The following is a 20,265-nucleotide window of genomic DNA, read 5'->3' as shown; positions in this document are numbered from 1 at the left end:
ACCAAGTACTCTGATGTATCAGTTTGCCTAAGGACCAGTTTTCCAAATTATCAACTTCCTGAAATATGTTTGTGTTAACTACATATAAAGTTTATCATAAATCATATTGCATAGAATAGTTGCAAAAGCTTTTGAAATTTTTGGTGGGAAGTATTAATTCATTTTAATGTGGTTTTAATTTTTCCATAGCAGTTTCATCCCAGATGTTTTGCAGCAGAAATATTTATCAGTCCAACTCAGCTGAGTACCAGATTTATCATTGATATTTCATACACTGAGTGCTTTTCGGTTGCTTAAAACAGAAGCAACATTCATCTAGTTGAACTGGTTAACAGATTTGTGAATTAAGAAAAGTACAGAATGCCTTTAATGGATGAAAATGTGTTGAAAGAAATAAATCTTCCCTATTGTCATTTGTAAACTCTGTGGCATTCAAGACATGCACATCCCTTTGATTTAAAATAAACAAATTCTCATTCTCAAAACTCATTGGCCCAGAAAATGGCAAAATTCCAGAATATAATTATAGGTAGGTTACAGTGCTGGCTTACAGCAAAATTTCAGGTAAATTAAGACCTTGAACTCATCAACATAAACATCACAGAAATCTTCAAAGGCTCTTTAAAACTGTTTCATTCAATACTAATTATGTCAACAGTATCAATGGTTAAAAGAAACAGGTTTTCAGTAAATTGATCAATTTATCAAATTGGCCCTTTGGCAAAATGATTCGTAGCAAGTTGAATTTTGGCAAAGTAGAGCTAGTGTTATCATACCCCCATCACTATCTCTGCCAGGGATGGGGGACAATGAGGCTATAATGCAAGAGTACTTAAGGTCTTTGGAATTAGTGTTTTTTCCTCAGCCATACCCTATAGCCAAAGTTGGAACCTTTTGGAAGGTCTTCTGCCTCTGTGTGTACTTGTGTGTGTGTGTATGATGTACTATGTGACCAACCTAACTTTTGATACCAAATACCTATTGTGTGTGGTGGGGGTGTGTGCGTGTATGGGTGTATGTGTGAGACACCACTACCACAACACAGACTTTTCTGAGATATTGAAGTACAGTAAAAGGTCGGGGTGAGAATAGAGGAATTTTACTTTTCTCTGCTCCTCTGATCAGCAAAATATATGCAACAAAATGTATCCCATATGAGTATTTGACTGAAGCAACAAAATTAATAGATAAAAGTATATGATGAATTACTTGGCATATATCAAGGGAAGATTGCCCTGTCCTCAAGCGGGATAGAGATAGTAGTTGGACCGGAGGACTATCTAGAGCATTGCCATGGGGCTTAGTTTCCCTGAATGCCATCTTTGGCCTGTAACCTTCCTTAAGGCTCTGTCTGCTTCTCAATTAGTGCCCTTGATTGCAATGCCATTACATAGTAGAGTTAAATATATTTTTCTTGGAGTTACTGAAGGCAGTTTATGACTGTATATTAAGGACAGGGAGCAACAACCCCTGGTGCTTGTACCAAAGACCCCCTGATTTCACCAAAAACCAATTTTTTGATAAATTAACTAGTTGTGACAGTCCCTTCTTGTGGTGTATGAGAAGCTGCAGCCAATCATTCCTATTCCTTTAGAAGTGGAATTAATGGTGGGCAACTGAGAGCTTGACTCTGAGATTTTAGAAAGAAAAGATATTGTGCTTTTTTTTTTTTTTTTTAACAAATTTTGATCCTTGATTCAGATTCCAACAAGCCTATCTGTGTTGATACATCAACAGAGGTAGAACCCACAAGTTTCAGCATTTTTATTAGTCTTTGCTGAGATTATAGAATAGAATAGACAGCCATCTTGTCAGGTAACTGCATTGCTGGAAATGAATTTAAGATTTTTTAAGAGGATAATAATGTATAATGGAAAATTATTAACTGGGTTAAAAAATTACAGCATGTCCAATTTCTATAATGTAGAAGATTAAAAATATAGAAAAGACTGCTGCTTTAGACAGGACTACATAATAGTTGGTCTGTAAAACATTCAGATTGTCATATTATAAGCTTAATACTGCATATATGGCTGGGTTTTAAAAAAAAGAAAGAAAAAAGCCAAACTTTTTGCTCCTGGAACCTAATAGGTGGTATAGTGTATTTAAGTCTTTACTCTGTCGTTTTCTAGCTATGTGACCTTGGGGCTTATAGAGTTATTTAAGCTCTGGGCCTAAGTTTTCTCATCTGTAAAAATGGAATAATAATAGTAGCTACCTCACAGGATTTCTGGATAGATGAAATAATACATGTCAAGTCCTTACATAAATGTGGTAACTAATTTGTAACTAGAGGCTTCCTGAAATACCATTTTTTGTGAAAAGTTCCAGTGATTGTTAAGAGAACATAGAATGTCAGTTGAATGTTGCCAAGCTCAAATAAATTTCAAGTGGTTAATTAATGATGAAGTTAGAACAATTACTATTAGGCTAATTACTTATTCTTAGCATTTCAGCTATGAAAATTAAAGATCTCTGAGTACTTCTGTCTCATAAAAACAAAGGAAGCATACCAGGCCACCTTTTCTAAGATGACATGATTAGAGCATTGGATCTGAATCCACAATTCAGTGAATCAGGTGTACTTATTAAAACACGGTAAATGATGTGTCAGGAGGTTCAGAGCAATAGCTGAAGACTTAATTTGCTCATTTGAGTTTATTTAATCCTTATTTTGTTTCTTTATAAAAAAATTATACACAAAATCTGTTGAGGCTTACAAATCTTAGAGTATGGGAATTGTAAAATTCTGCCATAATGGGCGTTGAAAGTGAAGTCACGTTATAAAATTAAGAGAAAACATTCTTAATGACTAACTTGATTGGAAATGACTCTACTATAAAATTATATTTATACAGAATTTTAAAGTATTAAATGTTTTTGATACAGCATACTCTAATAGTAATGTTTCGGCAGGGTCTAAACTTATCCCCTTTGTAGATTTGTCTGTTCATTCAACAAATTGAGGATCCTCTGTGTTTTAGGCACTGTTGCACATTCACAGGTGAAAAAGATAAGCATGGTCCATGTGCTCATGGTGTTTATAAGCTGGTTGGAGAGACAGTTACACTACAATATGATAATTGTTGTGCAATGAGTAAAGGTAGGGTGCTATAGGAACACCCAGAAGGACACCAGACCCAGACTTGTTAAGAAGAGGGAGGAGGCTATCTGGGGGAAGTGGAATGTATCCTGAGATCTGAAAGATGAAGTGAAGATGAGAGAAAGTAGGAAGGAAAAAATATTTCAAGCAGAGGTAATTGCTTGTTCAAAGCCCTAGGTTTGGGGAACTGAGAGTAGTTCCCTATTGCTGAATGTGTATACTCTTTGGAGATGGTAGGCAGGAACAATATTCTAAATAACCTTATAAGCCTTGTTAAGGACTTTGCAGTTTATCCTGAGGGCACTGGGGACCTATTGTAGGGAGTGGCCTGAACTCTAGGGAACTGGAGAGATGAAGAGGTGTGAATAGATTTTTGAGAGATTTTAGGAAGCAGAATCATTGGACTCAGTGATTGATTAAATTTGGGAGATGAGAGGGAAAAGAAGTATGGCTCTTACTTGTAGGCTTCCTTGAGAAAGAAGGATGCCAAGATCCCTGGATCCCAAGATCGCTACTTTTGTCTTATGCTAAGTAGATTTTGAACTCATTGAGGGCAGAGACTGTGTATCCCCCATGTCATGTAACAGTGGTTACTGGCAAAATGTTTAATAGGAAAATTTAAGCTGGGCCTTGTTGATTTCATTGGAACAGTTGGACTTATAATGATGATGGGCTACTGGAAAAAGATTCAACAGATAGTTAAAAATCCAGAACTGTAGCTTAGTAGAAAGAAGAGGATTGCCTAGATTTATAGATTTGGAAATTATTCATGTACAGGTAATAGTTGTTAGTGGCTAAATTCTTCAGAACAGAGTATTTAGAAAGCGGAAAACACACTCTAAACTCAACTCGGTTTTTTTTTCAGTTCAAATTAAGAAGAAATTAAATCTTGAGGGAAACAGAGAAAGACTGGCTAGATACAAGCAGGAAGAAAATCAGAAAAATGGAATGCCTTGGAAGGCAAGAAGAAAGAGCTTTTCAAGAAGAAAGAGATTATTAATTTCAAGTGTAATTTGATAGTACAATGAGTCTGAAAACTAAGAAAAGGTTATAGAGTTTGTAGATTAAGAGATTTTTCATTAGTGACTTTGTTAAAGATAGTCTTCTTAGAGTAATGTGGCAGAAACTAGATATCAGGGCGTCAGGAATTGTGTAAATATTGCAGAAATGGAGATGGTGATAGAGAACTTTTTTGAACAAGTTTGGTGATAAAAGGAATGATTGAGACAGAATAGTTACTATTAATATATTTTCAGGGATAAAGGAACACTTCTCTCCAGTCTTTTAACCTCCAGGAAGACCATCAAAGTCTAAGAAGAGAGAAGGTGAAAAATAAAACTCATTATGTGAAAATTTACACTTATGTAAAATGCATAATGACAACTGCTTTTAATCATAAAGAACTTACAGTTGACTTTAAGCATATTAATAACCCCAGTTAGGAGTATTAACTAAAGATTTATGAGATAGCCTAAGATAACCCACTTCAGAAGATGTAGCTATATTAGTAAGGAGTTTTTAAAGAAACTATTGTTTTTGGAGCTAAGAAAATGCTTTAGACTGAGTTGGAAGGACAGCCATATACAGAGTGCATCACCAATTTCCATAAAATAAAGCTTCAAAGGAAGAGTGTCGTTAATTTACTGTAATTGACTTTTTTCAAATATTACTGATTTTTGGAGAGAAATAATTTTTTGTTAAGTTTGTGAGTGTACCGAGTTAGCTGCTTCTTCAGTCTGTTTTAATTTTCATCCTTTGGCCAAGCCTTTATTCCAAGTATATACATATGCATTTTATGATGAAAGTCAATGTAAAAATTTCATTTGATTAATAGCATTATGTTTTACAGTGTTTCCAGAATTTATGTGTATGTGAATATATAGATTTCTTTTCAAGTCCACCCACACCCATGTTCACTACATTTGCCAAAAAATGGCAGTAATGAGAATTCAGTACTTTAAGATACTGTACATTTAAAGTGGGGTATATTGTTTCCATTATTAGTAATGTTATTATACAGTGTTATTTTCCCTTTTTAGATGTGTTGATCTTTTTTTTTTTTTTTTAAATTTTATTTATTTATTTTTTCCCCCAAAGCCCCAGCAGATAGTTGTAGGTCATAGCTGCACATCCTTCTAGTTGCTGTATGTGGGACGCGGCCTCAGCATGGCCGGAGAAGCGGTGCGTTGGTGCGCGCCCGGGATCCGAATCTGGGCCGCCAGCAGCGGAGCGCGCGCACCCAACCGCTAAGCCACGGGGCCGGCCCAAGATGTGTTGATCTTTTTGAGCCTGTCATTAGAGTAGTTAGGAACTGCAAAAGACTCTATTCTCCACTTTTATAGACTCTATTCTCCACTTTTATAAAAAGAAAGAAATGAGAGAGAGAAAAATAGAAAAATTTCTTGTGTGAGCAAGAGAATCTAAGAAGAGAGTTGTTGTTATTGGAGCCTTTTCTGGTGTGAAGATTAAGAATTCCTGTTCTTGCCTTCGCTCCGTATAAAATCCAAAGGAGATCCTCCCGTTTTGGGGAACGCTACCTGCTTGTTTCTTTTGTGGCTTTTTGAGAATGCTGCCTTTTAAGCTAACCTTTGCCTTCTCTGTGCTCTCCTCCCATCTAAAGTAAGACTATTTGGAAGCTCTAGTTGGCAAGCATATTCTTGTTTATCAACCCAAAACACAGATAGTATGGGTACTTGCTTATGTGTGGATAAAGCCACTCTAGTGAGCGTAGAGGAAAAAGGAGAAAAGTTAAGTGTGTGAAGTTTAGGGTACATAGGAAGAATGAATAGCTGACTCTAGGGCTAGTTTAAAAAGGGAATACTTGTTTGCTTGGTGAGACTAAACATCTAGATTCCCCACCTACATCTCCTCCTCAATTTACGATCTTTGGAAGAGGCACCACTGCTCTTGCCAGCTTGTATACAAGGGAGCAGAATTGAAATTCATGTCTTGATTCTGGACTAGACAGTAGGTACAGGGCAGTGTCACAGGAAGGGATCATATTTGACATTTGGGAATTTGTATTAGCATAGATTTCCTTCTTTTCAGCAGAAAATGGCAAAGGTCATGGAACTGGCAGTGAATGGATCTGTAGATACAATCTCCAGATATATTTTTAAAATAGCCTATTCCATTAGAAACATTGAAAAGGTTGTTCTTTAGAGCCCTTTGCAAGTTTTGAGCCATTTAGCAGTAGGAAGGGAGACAGAGCTCTTGCCCAGCAACTAAACAGATCAAAATCTACCTTGACAGGTGTCTTTGGTATTACAAGTGCTGTTTTAGGTTACAGAATTTAAAACTGACTTTTAGAACGGCTTTAGACTAAGATAGGTCTCTGGAGGCCATGTTGCTTTTGACCAGCAAGTCCAGGGTAAGCTTGAGACCACCCAAGGTTTATGATCATTGGTTTGAGAAAGCCCATGTTTCAGGAGTCCTTAGAAGTTCCATGGATGTTATTGTCCCCTCCCATGGCCCAGCGTGTAGTATTTCCTCAAAAAATTTTTCCAAAGCATGCAGTTATGTATCTGTTAATAAGATTGCATTATGGGTTACATATTATTTGGCAACTGCTTTTTATGCTTACAATATTATGAATATCTTTCCATGTTTGTTTTTATAGATCTGTATAGTATTCCATTATAGGGATATAGAACAGAACAATTTATTAGTTCTCCAATTATGGATGTTTTGGCTGCTTATTATTGGCTATTATAAGAAATACTTGAGTGAATATCTTTGTGTATGATATACACACACACTTAACTGGGCCTTCAATTGACTATTTATGGGACAAATTTAAATTCTTAAAAGCAAATGAGTCTTATTATTTCCTGTTTCATCTTTAAAATATTTTGTGAACACCAGTGCATGTCTCTTTTAACCTATAATATGCTTTTCCATATCATAAAAATTATCACTTTGATGACATCATAGGAGAGTATATTGATCACATACTGGGCATAATACATAATTGCAATTCATGTGATATTTGTGTCTTTTTGTTCAAATTTAGAATTCTTTCTTAGTGCCCAAAGTCTCCATGGACTACTTTATCTCTATAAAGTTGATTTTGCTAACAACTTCACTGCTGCTGCTGTCTCTGTGGCCCACTGGTAGAGTGATGATGGGATGGCCATTATTGGAGTGAGACAGACCTGGACTTGTATCCTGGCTTTATTTCTTAATAGCTCTGTGACCCTGGGCAAGTGACTTTATCTCTAAACCTTACTTTCCTCTCCTATAAAATGGAAATATCTACTTCATGGGTGAAATTTGGATTAAATGTATGCAAAGCATCTATCACATAGTAAGTGCTCAACAGATGGTAGCTATTCTTATTATCTCTAATAATGAAAATGATCATAGATTTATGATAAAATGCTCAGTGTTCATCTTTCGATTCTAAGAGCTATCATCATTAAATGCTCCATCCACTAGGTTCTCATCACTCTCAGGACTGGATTGACCAGTAGAGAGTAACATTTATAGCTTTGTCTCATAGATTTTGTTAAAAATCTTTCTATATATTACATCATTTTGTTCTCAGACTCTCCTTCCAGTCGGAAAGAGTATAGGAATACTTAAAAGTTTTTGTTTGATTTTCTTTTTTTTTTTTTTTCTTTCAGCTGTTAACTGGGCACTGCCATTTTTTAGCATATGTCATCTAGTTAAGACTGATTTGCCTATTAATTCATGAATGTGAGTGAGAGAAAATGCTGGGATGGCACCAGCAGTTGACTGGACAAGAACTTGGTTCTCCTTTTCCCAAAGTTGCCTCTGTGCCTAATGACAGCTTCTCTTGAGAACTAGAAAGAAATAACAGATAACAAAATAATTCTTATACCGTTTCAGCAGTTCGGCTTCAGTAATGTGTTAATAGATTGTTTTGTTTTTTAAGTAATTAGTCCTTTAAGATAAATGATTTTTCTTCTCCTGAAGAAACAGTTTTTCATGATCTATTCTGAGTCAAGGGAAGAATTAGTTAAGAGAAAACCTTTGTTTGAAAAGTGAAAAAAGTTGCCCAGGCAACCTGTATATGTTACCACTGTGCTGATTAATCATCGCCAACATTAATCACTGTCATCAGTTATCACAGGAAGATGACTGCTGAACAGTCTACACTATTATCATTCCATCATTTTTCTACAGATCAATTTAGTACAAAAGATTAATTGTACATAGTCATGAGGATTGCAACATCAAACCTAAATAAAGAGGCAGAGCTTTTATAATATAGAAAATCATGAATTTTCTTTTTACATCCCTTCAGTTACTTGATTTATTGATTTGTATAGTCCTGTGTTTTACAATGAGTAAACTTTTCACAGAGGTATATTTTAAATAAAAAAGGCTGGGCCGGCCCGGTGGCTTAGCGGTTAAGTGCACGCGCTCCGCTGCTGGCGGCCCGGGTTCGGATCCCGGGCGTGCACCGACGCACCGCTTCTCCGGCCATGCTGAGGCCGCGTCCCACATACAGCAACTAGAGGGATGTACAGCTATGACATACAACTATCTGCTGGGGCTTTGGGGGGAAAAAATAAATAAATAAAATCTTTAAAAAAAAAAAAAAAAAAAAAAAAGGCTGACTACAGTTTACAGCTTAACCAGTTTCTTTCATTTGTACTAGATAAAGTGGGGAAAAAGCCAAGTGATAATGTTTTACATTGTAGGTAAATTAATCAGCTCAATATATTTTTGTCAAAGTTTTCAGAAAATTTATCACATGATTATTTAACCATATATATATAATTTCTAATATGCCCCATTATTATACCTTATATCCTCTTTGAAAGTTGCTTAACATCCTTTTTATTTTTAAAGAATTGGAATCATCTTATATTTTCACCCTCTACCACAGAATAGTCAGAAATGTATACATTTCATACAATTTTATGTTCAGGAATGTAAATATCTGGCAGTTTTTTTTCCCCCAAAAGCACTGTTCATTTCAGATGTCTAATTTTAGTAAATAGAGATTTTAATTGCTATGGGCATTATATACATGAATACTTATTTTCTAACGTCTATTCAAGAATGCTGATGCTTAATCAGAATATTAGTAATAAAAATTTTATGCTGCAAAACTTAAATTATGATTTGGGATCTTTCTCTGTGTAAAAATACACCAATGTTAAACTCCTTGTTCTGTATTTTAAAAACATTTTCGATTTTGAAAAAAACTTTTTTTCTGTAAATAGCATTCCAGTGATCTTATGCTGAACCAGGTTTCTAAGTAAATAATTATTCTTGACTGTCACATTTTAGATGTGATTTATTTTTAAACCTATTAAGTGACTATCCTAATAATTTTGGTTAATTTGGTTCAAGTAGAAGTTGGAATTAGCGTCTTTTGTTTTTCTATACTAAGGAAAAAGGAAAGAAATTCTCTACTGCACTTGAAAATTAAATTCCAGATCTTTATTTTCTATAGTGAATTAAAACCTGTTACATTCCTCAGTGTAAAAAAACAGTGCAGTCAGTGTAGTGGAACCAAACTTTGCAGACTTTGCTTTTTTGGAGGGCAAATTGTTTCAGGGTGAAAAAACCCCAATAAAATTTAGAGGGATACTACCTATTTTTAAGCTAGCCCAGTTATATAGTTCTGTTTGATAAGTAATTGATTAGGTCAGACTATTAAACCGTTTAATCTGGCATGTACATTGTGTGTGATAAAAGGAATCCAACTGTGAATTTGAGTGTATTAAATAATCTTCAGGAAGTTCCACAAAGAACATTTGAATGCCTTGAAACTTGCAATAACGCATGTTTGTTCCAAACACATTTGCTTTGCCTAGGTTTTGCTCATCAGGTTGAAGAAATGCTAATCTTGTCGCATTCAGCAGCTGGGTTTTTGCAGTCTTCTTTTCCTTCTCCTAGGGGTTAATTAGCCTTCTTTCAAAATGTGGCCTATTTAGCTGTAGATTCGCATGATTCAGCCAGAGCTGGCTGTACAAAGCAGAACCGTTAACAGGCGGGTGTGTCCAACTGCTTAATTAGCCAGAATAAAAAGGTCCTTTGTCAAACAAGCATCTGTTGCTCTTGACACACCTGACAGCCACATTAGGCAAGGATGACTAGACTGAAATTGTGCATGTCTCTCCTGCAAGAATATACAACTCATTTACATATGGGTTGCGTCACCGACAAACTGCAGGGGTTTATTTAGTTTATCAAAATGGATTAATGTGACTGCATTTGTGGCTGATAAACAAATATCACTTGAAAGGAGGCTGTGAAGGAACTCAACTAACCAAATTACTCCCAAACATAAACAAAGCACCAGAAACCACTGCTAGATGAATGGGAACTCCTCAAATGTACACATAGACCTTTATGTTGGGTCTAAAACAAAACCTACAAAGGAAGCATGCTAAGGTACTACCCTCATGTGATGATCCTTGCTTTGCAGAAATGTTGGAAAGCTACCAGAATACTCTGAATGTGTTAGTGTGTTTAAATGATCTGTTTCGCAAAATTTGGCAGGAGGGTTGTACTCCTCAAACATGCTTTAACATTCTAATTGATCTGCTATTAAATTAGGTCTTCAGAATTAATCAGTTAAAATGCCTTTGGAAAAATACTTATTAGTTGGTTTTTATTATGGCCTCAGTAGTAGAGAGAGAATACTTCCTAATTTCGATGTCAGAGAGAGAAGGGATGTCTGTCCATTGTTATTGGAAGTGTAGATCAAATGTGATAGATTGAGAATCCCAAAGATTTTGCTCTCCAGACCAATGGTCTCTAGCTTTTCATTTGGAAGCCCTATGGTCATGATATTGCAAAGCAGTAGAAGTGGTGACATAGTGGGCTTTAGAGTCAGACAAACCTAAATTTGAATTCAGGCTCTTCTCCTTACTATGTAAGGCTTTTAGCAAGTTATTTAATCCACTTGTGCCTCAGTTACCTCATCTGTGAAGTGGAATAATAACACTTCCATTAAGGGGGTCTACTGAGGATTAAATGAGAAGATGTATTTCAAGCACTTAGCATATTTTTTGGTACCTGGAAAAGACTTATTAAATGAGGAACCTGATTATGGTTATGACTTTTTGAGCCAATCTCTGGAAGGGATGTGATTGAGACCCTCTCAAGGCATGAGGTCTTGGCAAAGAGAGCCCTTTCCTCAAAGTCGAGGAAGACAATGAAATCAGAGGAGAATGAAGTTGTGCCTATTAAGGAAAAATGGAGATAAGGGGCTGGCCAGGTGGTGTAGAGATTAAGTTCGCACCCTCTGCTTTGGTGGCCCAGGGTTCGCTGGTTCAGGTCCTGGACACGGACATACTCACCGCTCATCAAGCCATGCTGGGGCAGCGTCCCACAGAGAGCGACTAGAATGATGTACAACTATGACATACAACTATCTACTGGGGCTTTGGGGAGAAAAAAGGAAAAGAGGAGGAAGATTGAACAGATGTTAGCTCAGGGCTGGCCTTCCTTAAAAAAAATGGAGACAAAACTGAGAGACTAAGTTCTTATCAATTGGCATGACCCTGTAATCCAGGAGCCAAGGAGACTGGATGCTCTTGAGAGTAACTTGAGAGTAAACAGAAGATGTTCTGGGACAATTATTGGTTATCCTGGATTGGGCTTTATGTGCCAGTTTTGCTGTAGTATGTACAAAGATCCAGAGGCTGGATGGAAAGTTCTCCCATGGCTCTCTAAGTTACATAAGCCATCGTTTTCTCTCCATCTTATTTTCCCCACTCTATTCTGTAAAAATTGTTCCTGTTAAATAGTTATCTTTTTCCTTCCTTCTCATTCTAAAAGTTCACCAGTTTGCTTTTCATTACTCTCTTCACTTCTATCTGTACGACGTCTGTTATAAAACTCAGGACTTCTAACATGGTCTACTCGTTTAGTGCATAAGCTTTAGTGTTTTTCCAGACATGTTTGACTTTGGTTAAATGACTAGACATCTCTGGGCTTCAGTCGACTCATCTGTAAATGAGGAAAATCATAGTTCCAATCATCTAGTTATACATTTCTATTAGTAAACTGGTCAAAGCTTGGGTATTTCTCTTCTGTATAAAAAGTGAATCAGTATAAATGTTATCCATAGCCAATATTCAAATGTTATCAATACCCAAAATGTAATTTTCCATTTTCAATCTGGGTTTGTAGGACTAAGTTTCTGGTTACTCCAAAAGGTGTCATGAACTCCAATGCCTATAGAGGCCAGGCAAGTGAGTGAGTATCACCATTTAAATAATTTGCCTATAAAAGACATAATATGGGCTCACCTTTTCTAAATTTTCAGATTTTTCAAGAGAATCTGAAAATTTGGGTTTTAACACAAAGTTTTCTGATTTTTAAATGTTGGCAATTAAGAATTTTAATTTGTAGTCACTCTGAACCAAAACCTGTCTCTGGAGTCCATAGGAGGCCAATTTCCAAGTCTATATTGTTTATCTTCTGATAAGGTCTCTCAGATGGTTTATTGAGAGTTGTTAGGAATTGCTTTAAAAATACATTTACTTTTTAAAGAGACCTTCATTCTTTATATTCTTGAGTATTTTTGGTCTAAAACAGTGGATGTCAAAGTATGGGTCATAAACCAAAAAGGGGTGTGTAGACTGGTCTGGTGCAATACAATGGATGGGCACAGAGAGAGCCTCAATAAGGTTCCCAGCCAGCACTGGGAGAAAGAAAAGGGAGTTTTAGTGCAAGTAACTTCACTGTAAGAAAATCACTCACCTTTGGTTGAGCAGCTTAAACAAGAAGCCATAATTGGCAACCTGTCTTCCTCATCCGTATTCTAAACTGATAAAGGCCACCACTTATCTTGGAGTTAGGAAGAGAGGCTGAGAAAACGTCACTGAAAATGATATCTAACATGTGGTTCACTCCTCACTCCCTGCAGAAAGGCATCACCTTACTCTCACTAATAGCTCCTCTGTTGTAGCACAAATGGCATCGACAGTCTATAAGTATGTAATGATTCAAAGGACACTGGTTTTGCTTTATTTTTTGTGAGGGTTTTTTTTTTTTTTTTTTTTTACCTCTATGAAGGAATGAAAAGGAAGAGGCCCTATAGATAGGGTTCCTAATGTGTGTATCCCTTCCCCAAATGTTGAGAACCATTGGTCCTCCAGTAATCATAATTAGGCAAGAGTTTTATGGAGTCAATACTGTCATTCTCAAACATTTTCAGGCATATCTATGGTCTTAATGCTAGTCCAAAGGTGTATGTGTTTGGAGATCAGTGCTACATTTAAAGAAAAAAATGAGCCACCATTTGGGAGATTTCATGTAACAGTCAAGATTTTCAGCTTCTTTTGGAAAATTGGAAGAAATGGGAGCTACAGCTTAGCCTTCCCACAAATTCACAATTTTCTCAGGCTGAACGTTAGCTGACCCAAATAAATGGGGAGTTAGCCATAGTCTCCATCACTTTCCTTCTGTTTTTTAAGCCCCTAGCCACCTTCACTCTGTGTGCCTGAGGTTCCTCATCTGTAAATGGAGATTATAATCATACCAACCATGTTGGGTTGTTACGTGGATTAGTTTATTTATGAATTAACGTGTAAAGCATTTAGAAGGGTCTTTAGCATATGTTAAACGCTCAATCAGTGCTAGCTGTTACCGCTATATCTTTTGTATGTGCTAAGGTTTATTGTGTTGCTTTAAGGTTTTGACTAACAAAAGAGTAATAATCACCTTAAGTAATGCCACTGTCAAGGTCTGGAAATTAAAATAAGCACAGATTCAAAGTGAAAAAGCCCAGCCCCATGTCTACTCCTGTCACCTTGAGCTAGTCTCTTAATGTCTCTGGGCTTTAGTTTCCTCGTTTATAAAATAAGAAGAGTAGATTAGATGTCTTAAGAGGTCCATTTCTAAAACTGAATGAGATGATAGAAAAGGTTTGGGGGAAAAAGTTGGAAGAGGTCGTGCTGTGACAAAAGATGCTGAGAGGGGTTAATTTTCTGCTTGAACGAACTGAATATTCTTTCAGAATTTTCTTAGGGAAAATTAATGTCAATCATATTGTTCACAGATTTAAACCATAATGCAGTATTTTTCTTAGGCTACCAATTATATATTGTCCCCTCCCCCAGAAAGAAAATCAGATTTCTGGTCCCTGCTCAATAGCAAAGAAATTAATATTTATTCTATTGACTATATAAGTAGCAAAAGGGAATGCCAAGGCCAGGAGGTCTGAGAAACCACACTTGTTTGAGTACATGCTACAAATTTTAATCCTGTGTTAGCAGTAGGCATATAAGAACCGAAAAGTGTGCCATGTTGAATTGTGAATTAAAGTAAAATTTCATGTCTGTGTTTATAAATCTCATTTGTATAATAGTGGTCCTCTCCGTCCTTCAAAATAGTAAAAATTATGGATGTTTCACTATCTTTGTGTAAGAATATAATTGAACTTTGATTTGAGTACCATATCATAATACAGGCAGAGAAAATTATTGAGCTTAATCCTTTGGCTAAGTTTAGGATATATCAGTTGGGTTTTGGATATATGTTAATTTTTTTAGATCACTGAATAGTAAGTTTGAAAGTTGGAAAGGACCTTAGAAATAATTTATTCTAAATTGTACACCTCTGGTGACATCCTAGTAGTCTATCAACATGTCTAGAAAGTACTGTTTATGACATATCCAGTTAGGGGTTGTGTTCTGAGAATTGAGTATCTTGACATAATTTTGAACTAGTTTATAATGTGTTTAAAACAATTTATAACAGATGAGACCTAAGGAAGGTAGATTTCAATGAAATTCAACCTTTATAGCCTCAAGATAAAAGGTACTAATGGGGATTTAAAAATATGTATATGGATTGGTCCTTTTCTGTATATATTTAAAAAGTGGTCATAATGACTATAAACATGTATGGAATATCATGACAGTTGGAGGAAGAGGTATCCTGAGAGTTGCAAGTTAGTCTCAGTATAAGATATTAAGAACAGATGTAATGTAGCTAGTCAGGCAAGGACAACATTTAAAACTTTATTTCTATTTTAATATATTTCAGAGACCATCATGCAGACATCAGAGACCGGGTCGGACACAGGTTCGACAGTGACTTTACAGACATCTGTGGCTAGTCAAGCAGCAGTGCCTACACAGGTGGTACAGCAAGTACCAGTACAACAACAGGTAAGGAGGTGCTGTTCTCAGAGAAGATGCTATGGCTTTCATTGTGCTGGCTCCTCAACATAGCTGTGTCTAAAGATGATTGGATTATACTTTTTGGCCCAATGGATGCTAAGATATGCTTAGTTCAGTGCTTAGGTTAATTCAGCAAATGTTTCTTGACCATTTCTGGACGTGCCAGGTTCTTTCTGTGCTAAGCTGTGGGGATACAAAGATAAATATTCAAACTCTAATCCCTATTCTGAAGGAACCTCCCAACTCCTACAGAGAGCATTTGTTTCTGACTTGACCGCCATAGGTAGGTTTTCCCCTTCTCTTCTCCCCTCCCTAGTCTTAATCACAACTTCCTATTTCTTTCATATTGAAATGTCAGCAATCATATTTTTATATAATTGGTTCACAGTAGTACTTAATAAAGGAGAGGATGCAGGTACCTTATGGGCAGGGATTTTGCCTTTGTGATGTTTTCAAAAGTGCCTGGGCATTATGGTGATGATAATTTAATTTTCATTAGAGAGTATTTATCTTAAAGGTCTGGAGATCTGACTCATCCCATTTAAAAAATCGAGACTGAATTCATCATCACATGTTTACTACAAGGCTTATTCATACTCGGGACACTTGGCTTGCTTTGGAAAGATACTGACAAAATACTGCTGTTCATGCCAGTTAATAGTTCTGCATATGGACTGTGAACACATTGGTCTGTCGTTTCTCCTCAAGAGTGGCAAGAAATAAGTGAGAAAAATTATGTCATAAAGCATTATCATGAAACTTGAGATTTGCCTCCAATTTCTTAGTGTCAAGGAGAATCTTTAGCAAATATTGCTCTTACAATTGTAAATAAGTTGGTAAGGAGAGGGATATCTTTTTGTCTAAATGGTAGACAGAGGGACTCAAGGTTATATTCTTTTCAGGAGATAGAAGTGGGATAGGCAAGGAGAGTGCTAGAATCACGAAGGATATTTTACTCTCGGGGTAAGTAAAGACATCTGAAGTAATTTAAAAAAAAATTTTTTTTTTCATCTTAGCACACTCCTCTTTCTGGTCTCTAACACACACACACTCTCACCCTGCGCATCCCTCACACTTCCAGTTTATTAGGTTGAACTGTACTCAGTTGTGTTCTACAAAAACAACAGTTTCATATGTTTCCTTCTTATCTTTCTTTCTCTTTTTTTTGCCATTAAAAATTAAGTCTCCCCCAAATGGTGTTTTAAAAGCCTCTGCTATTATTGATGTCATCACCAATTTCAAGACTCTGAACATAATTCGGAAAAGGAGAGCTTATGGCATATTATCAGAAGAGCAAGTAGAGAACAATTGGAACAGTGTTATCTATAATTAAAAAAAAATAACTCAACAGTCTATCAATATTAAGGAAATGTTGAACAGTTAAACTCACTCTGGTTTGGTTTTTGTCTCATTTATGGAAGAAGAATGGCCTTGAGAGTACCTGTCTCTCACACTAGTGTGGTGGAGATCATGTTCCTGTCTCCACAGAGTGCTCTCTGGAGACGTTGAAATGTCTCTAGTATGTATCTGGCCCTCCCTCTTGGGCCCTATTTTTCCTTACTCCCTCTCTCCTTTCCTTTCTTTCCCTCCCTTCCTCCCTCCCTCCTTCCCTTCCTCTCTTCCTTCCTTCTCTTTTCTTTTCCTTTCTATTTTTAAAACTTTTTCTTTTTATTGAATTTATATATGGTCAGATGTTTACTACTGGTCTTATGTGGTGTATATAATAGTGTAAAGAGTCAAATAATTCAGCAAGTTTGTTATTACAAAGAAAAAAAGCAGTCCTCAATCTGCCTCTACTCACATAAACCCCTCCTTAGAGGCAACTACTTTTACCTCTATTTACCTATTATTTTGATATTTACCTCCATGTGTTCGAAAACAGTACTTGTTTTACTGTTTCTTGATTTTTTAGTTTTGAACATTGTCTCATGACAGTCTTCTTTCTGGTCCTTACCGTACACACACACTCATCCTTCTCATCCCTCATGCTCCTGATGTACTAGGTTGAACTATATGCAGTTTTTGATCTATAAAAATAAAAATTTCAGGGGCTGGCGCAGTGGCATAGCAGTTAAGTTCATGCACTCTGCTTCAGCGGCCCAGGGTTCGCAGGTTCGGATCCTGGACATGGACCTATGCACTGCTTATCAAGCCATGCTGTGGCAGCATCCCATATAAAGTAGAGGAGGATGGCCATGGATGTTAGCCCAGGGCCAATCTTCCTCAGCAGAAAAGAGGAAGATTGGCAACAGATGTTAGCTCATGGCTAATCTTCCTCAAAAAAAAAAAAAAAAAAAGAAATTTCATATATTTCAACCTAATAGTTATGTTTAAATTTTGGTAGATCATTATTCTATGCTTACATTCCCATGATATATATAAATGCTATTCAAATCTAGCTATGTAGTGAGCTGTAATTACTTTTCTTTCCTGTGAAACTCCTTTACTTTCCCTGGATTTAATGATCGTATTTCTTCTTAAGAAGTCTCTCAGGGGCCGGCTTGGTGCTGTAGCAGTTAAGTTCGAATGCTCCACTTTGGTGGTCCGGGGTTTGCAGGTTCAAATCCCAGGTGCGGACTGACACACTGCTGATCAAGCCGTGCTGTGGTGGCATCCCACATACAAAATAGAGGAAGATGGGCACAGACCTTAGCTCAGGGCTGATCTTCCTCAGCAAAAAGAGGAAAATTGGCAACAGGTGTTAGCTCAGAGCCAGTCTTTCTCACCAGAAAAAAATAAAAATAAAATAAGTCTCTCAGAGCATTCTGACTTGCTCCAGACTGGATTAGATGCCCTTTTCTCAGTTCGCATCCTGGGTTCTCCCTTCCCCATCATCCTGGGGCTTTTCCTCTTATGTTTTCTTTCTCTTTCCTGGATCAGTTGCTCTAGCACAACTTCCAGTAACTTCCTAAGAAATGATAAATGTTTGAGCTCTTACGTGTTTGAGAAGGAATTTATTTATCTTTACAGTTGCCTGGTAGTGGATGAGTATAGAGTTTTGGGTTGGAAATCATTTTCTTCAGAATTTTGAAAAGGTTGCTCCATTGTCTTCTGGTTTGCAGAGTTGCTATGGAAAATTAAAACATTCTGATTTCTGATCCTATGTATGTGATCTATGTGATTTTTTTTTCCTCTCTGAAAGTTTATAGAATGTTTTAAATCCCAGTTTTTTGAAATTTCATGATGATGTGCCCTGATGTGGGCATATTTTCACACATTATACTAGAACCTTGAAGGCCCTTTTCAATCTGGACATTCGTGTTCTTCAGTTCTAGAAAATTTTCTTCAATTTTTTCATTTATGATTATCTCCCCTCTTTTTTCTCCTTTTTTACTTTTTGGACCTTTTTGTTCTACTTTCAATTTTATCTTCCATTTCTGCTATCATAAATTAAATTTTCAAGAGCTTTTAAAAAGTTCCCTGTATGTTCCTTTTTATAACATCACTTTTTATTTCCTGATTATGATATATTTTTATCTCTCTCTGAAGATACTAATTTTTTTAAAGTTGTTGCAATTTTCTCCTCTTTATATAGTCTGTTTCTTTTAAGTTACTTTGTTTTTGTTTTTTTTTTTTTTTGGTCTCTGTCTTTTCTTTTAGGAGCTTTTCTCAGATGTCTGGTAATCTTTGGGTGTTTATCCATATTTAAAAATGTGAGGATAAAAAGCTGATTTGAATGCATGAATGGGTCTTGTTGACTTAAACATAGGGTTATCTGACTGGAGTTTTTAAAACTGAGGACCCTCTGATGTTCAGTATCTTTGTTTTTTCTCTTGGGCTGGTCATATTTTTACTTTTTTTTTTTTTCGGTAAGGAAGATTCACCCTGAACTAAATTCTGTTGCCAGTCTTCCTCTTTTTTTTTTTGCTTGAGGAAGATTAGCCCTGAGCCAACATCCATGCCAGTCCTCCTCTACCTTGTATGTGGGTTGCTGCCCCAGCATGGTTGATGAGTAGTGCAGGTCCGCACTCGGGATCCAAACCCGCGAACCCAGGCCACTGAAGTGGAGCGCAACAAACCTAACCACTATGCCATGGGGTCAGCCCCGGACTGGTCATATTTTTAAAAAAACTTCTCCAGCTTTCTGTCTAGTGGATGAATGCTTGGCTGCCTGGGAGCTGAGTAGGAGAGGAGAGTTGGTATTTCTCGCACTCACTCACTCAATCCTTCTCTTTTTCATATGGTATCACCTGTTCTTGGTCTTTCTCAGTGCAGAGATTAAACCAAAGAATAAACCTCCAAACTTGCACCAAAGTTAAGGAAGGCCAGTCACCTCACTGCATGGAGTGTTGGTGGAAGGATCTGATTGCTTCTTAAATAGAATCACTTTTTATATTAAATACATATATGAAAAACCAAAAATTAAATTGCTACCAGAAGTGGAAAATCAGTATCACTAGCCATAAATAGCAGATTACACCTACACACACGCACTTTGTTTATGTCCTCATAAAAAATAATCTCAGTTCCACGTGGACCACATTTTGGAAAACATTGTTTTACTATGCCATATGGCTCATTCCCAACAGGCGTATTTTTCAGTTCCTCAAGTTAGCTCTTTCCTCTAGGACATTCAAGGTAGGTGATACCTTACATCCCCTTACACCAAGCGAAGAAGGTGAGAACTCTCATTTTCTTTTTGTCAACAAAGTATTTTATTTCACATAGTGGGTTAGTGTGATATTTGCCTGGAGATTCCTGTTATGTTCTCTTTCCAGGCTTATTTGGAAGGATTTTTTTCTCCTCTGTCATTTTGTTTCTTTCTTTTTTTTTCTAGAACAGTGAGTGTCATGTTTGAAGCTCTCCAGTGCATTCTAAAGGTGTTCCTGTGGATGTGAATTTTCTATAACTGATAAGATTAGTGCTATAGTAATTTCTTATTGCTCACATGCATATAATCTTTGTATTGTTAATGTGCTGATATCATCTTGAGTTTTCAAACTACAGTAGGATACCTTTAAAAGTTTCTAGTTCTTGTCACTGACCCATGATGGATATGGAAATCATGGCATTGATGTCAAAGGTAGTTACTTGTATTGATTC

At 36.5% G+C, this 20,265-nt stretch overlaps 1 protein-coding gene across 4 annotated transcripts in view; it reads left to right on the top strand.

Annotated features, from left to right (window-relative positions):
- RFX3 (regulatory factor X3) overlaps positions 1-20,265 on the top strand; it is a 272,176-nt gene that overhangs the window by 101,250 nt on the left and 150,661 nt on the right. For all 4 annotated transcript variants that reach the window (XM_087444544.1, XM_004440659.3, XM_087444541.1 and 1 more), the window contains exon 2: positions 15,086-15,210. In XM_087444544.1, the coding sequence (XP_087300670.1) occupies positions 15,094-15,210 (117 nt within the window). In that variant the 5' untranslated portion in view covers positions 15,086-15,093. The remainder of the gene's footprint in view (positions 1-15,085; positions 15,211-20,265) is intronic.

This window comes from Ceratotherium simum, chromosome 20, assembly GCF_057802395.1.
Source record: "Ceratotherium simum simum isolate JZ-2026a chromosome 20, ASM5780239v1, whole genome shotgun sequence".
Taxonomy (NCBI): domain Eukaryota; kingdom Metazoa; phylum Chordata; class Mammalia; order Perissodactyla; family Rhinocerotidae; genus Ceratotherium; species Ceratotherium simum.
Note: the sequence above shows the minus strand (reverse complement) of the source record. Positions and strands in the feature narration are given on the sequence as shown.